General features: G+C 52.1%; 2 protein-coding genes across 2 annotated transcripts; both read right to left on the bottom strand.

The window, feature by feature from the left end:
* Positions 1–161: 161 nt before the first annotated feature.
* On the bottom strand, positions 162–621 carry ACA1_051000 (RecF/RecN/SMC domain containing protein; the record flags this gene model as incomplete). The annotated part of the gene is made up of 3 exons (XM_004336884.1): positions 162–203; positions 226–375; positions 454–621. The coding sequence occupies 3 exons, from the start codon at positions 619–621 to the stop codon at positions 162–164; spliced, it is 360 nt and encodes a 119-aa protein (XP_004336932.1).
* Positions 622–748: 127 nt separating this feature from the next.
* On the bottom strand, positions 749–1,458 carry ACA1_050990 (Serine/threonine specific protein phosphatase; the record flags this gene model as incomplete). Its single annotated transcript, XM_004336883.1, has 4 exons — positions 749–933; positions 1,001–1,140; positions 1,182–1,248; positions 1,320–1,458. Coding segments are annotated over 4 exons (531 nt in total), but the record flags the coding sequence as incomplete, so codon positions are not given.

Raw genomic sequence — 1,458 nt, 5'->3', positions numbered from 1 at the left:
AGGCTTCATGTTGAGCACCTGGGTGATCTTGCCTTGCATGATGAGGAAGTGAGGGTTGTTAACGTTGAGCTGCACTGAGTGGAAGAGGGTCTGGATCTGGTTGCCTCGCGCGTTGTGCCCATTGATCAAGTACTTGTTGCGGCCACCGATCACCACCTTGCTCAGAGGAAACTGACAGTCAGCACCAGCACCTGGCTGCTCCTCTGTGGAAGAGAGTTTACACACCTGGCGAGTAATGGTGATGGTGTTGAACTGTTGATATCCGATGGGGCTCCTCTCTTTATCTTCATTGTTGAAGACCAACGTTACGCTCGCCTTGGTGACGCCCGCTTGGCCTTGCTTGTAGACGAGCTGCTGCAAATTGCTCACTCGAACCTGCAAAAATTGAACATTCGAAGGGAAAATTGAGTACGTGCTATCAGGACCAAGCAAGTGCATGAAGTTGTAACCCACCTGCGTCAAGTTGGTAATGCCGAGCACGAAGCAGATGGCATCCAAGATGTTCGATTTTCCCGTGCCATTAAGGCCTGTGATGGCGTTGAAGGACATGTCGAATCCGGAAACGACCTCACGGGCCGCATACGACTTGAAGCCATCGATTATGACCTCGGTGAGCCACATCCTCGTCGAATGGCGTCGTCCTCTACACCTCGATTCTTCTTTCTGCGACTGGGACAGCCAAAAAGCGCGCGAAAGTGTGAAGTCCCTTTGGCGCCTTTTTAATTAAATTTTAATTTCTTTTGTTTGCTCAGTTCTTCTGCGGCACCACGTAGGACACTACGGCGGTGACGTCGTCCTCTCTGCCGCCTATGTAGATGTACCCCTCCTTCTCCGCGTATTCAGCAAATGGAGACTTCTTTTCCAAATTGGTCGAGTTGGCGGTAGCCTGCTTCACCAAGGCTTCGGCGATGATCTCCGGATCGATCATTCCCTCTGCGCCACAGAGAAGGAGAACAGTGAGCTCCTCAACTAACAACCGAAAGATGGGGGCGATCCCTACCGAGAGGATAAGCCGCTGCTGTTTCCTCATCAACTTTGGTATTCTCGATCGTTCGGTTGACAACTTCGACGATCTCGTCGTCCCAGACGTTGTCAAACAACCCATTTGTGCCCACTACGATGATGTCGCCCTTCAGGAGCCTGCCAAACCAAAATGAGATCATCTCCTTTGTTCATCATACACGTGCGGCGGGTTGCCGTACTTGACGGAGTTGTGCTTGATGCTCGGGTCCATGGCAAAGGTGATGACTGCATTCCATCAGAGTCAGGTGAGACGCGTCCTTTCGTCAAATGAATGCCCATCTAGTGACGGGACGCACCTGAGCCGCTGAAGTGGTTAGGCTCGTTGAACTGCGCATAACTAGGCGTGGAGCGGTAGAATCGCTTGCCATTCCGGATGACCATGAAGCAGGGATCGCCCATCGTTGCTGTGTGTAGCCAGGTGCCCTTTTCCTCGAT

The sequence above is a fragment of the Acanthamoeba castellanii genome (assembly GCF_000313135.1).
Source record: "Acanthamoeba castellanii str. Neff unplaced genomic scaffold scf7180000084592, whole genome shotgun sequence".
In the NCBI taxonomy this organism is placed as follows: domain Eukaryota; phylum Discosea; order Longamoebia; family Acanthamoebidae; genus Acanthamoeba; species Acanthamoeba castellanii.
The sequence above is the reverse complement of the archived record's forward strand: the minus strand, read 5'-3'. Positions and strand labels throughout refer to the sequence as shown.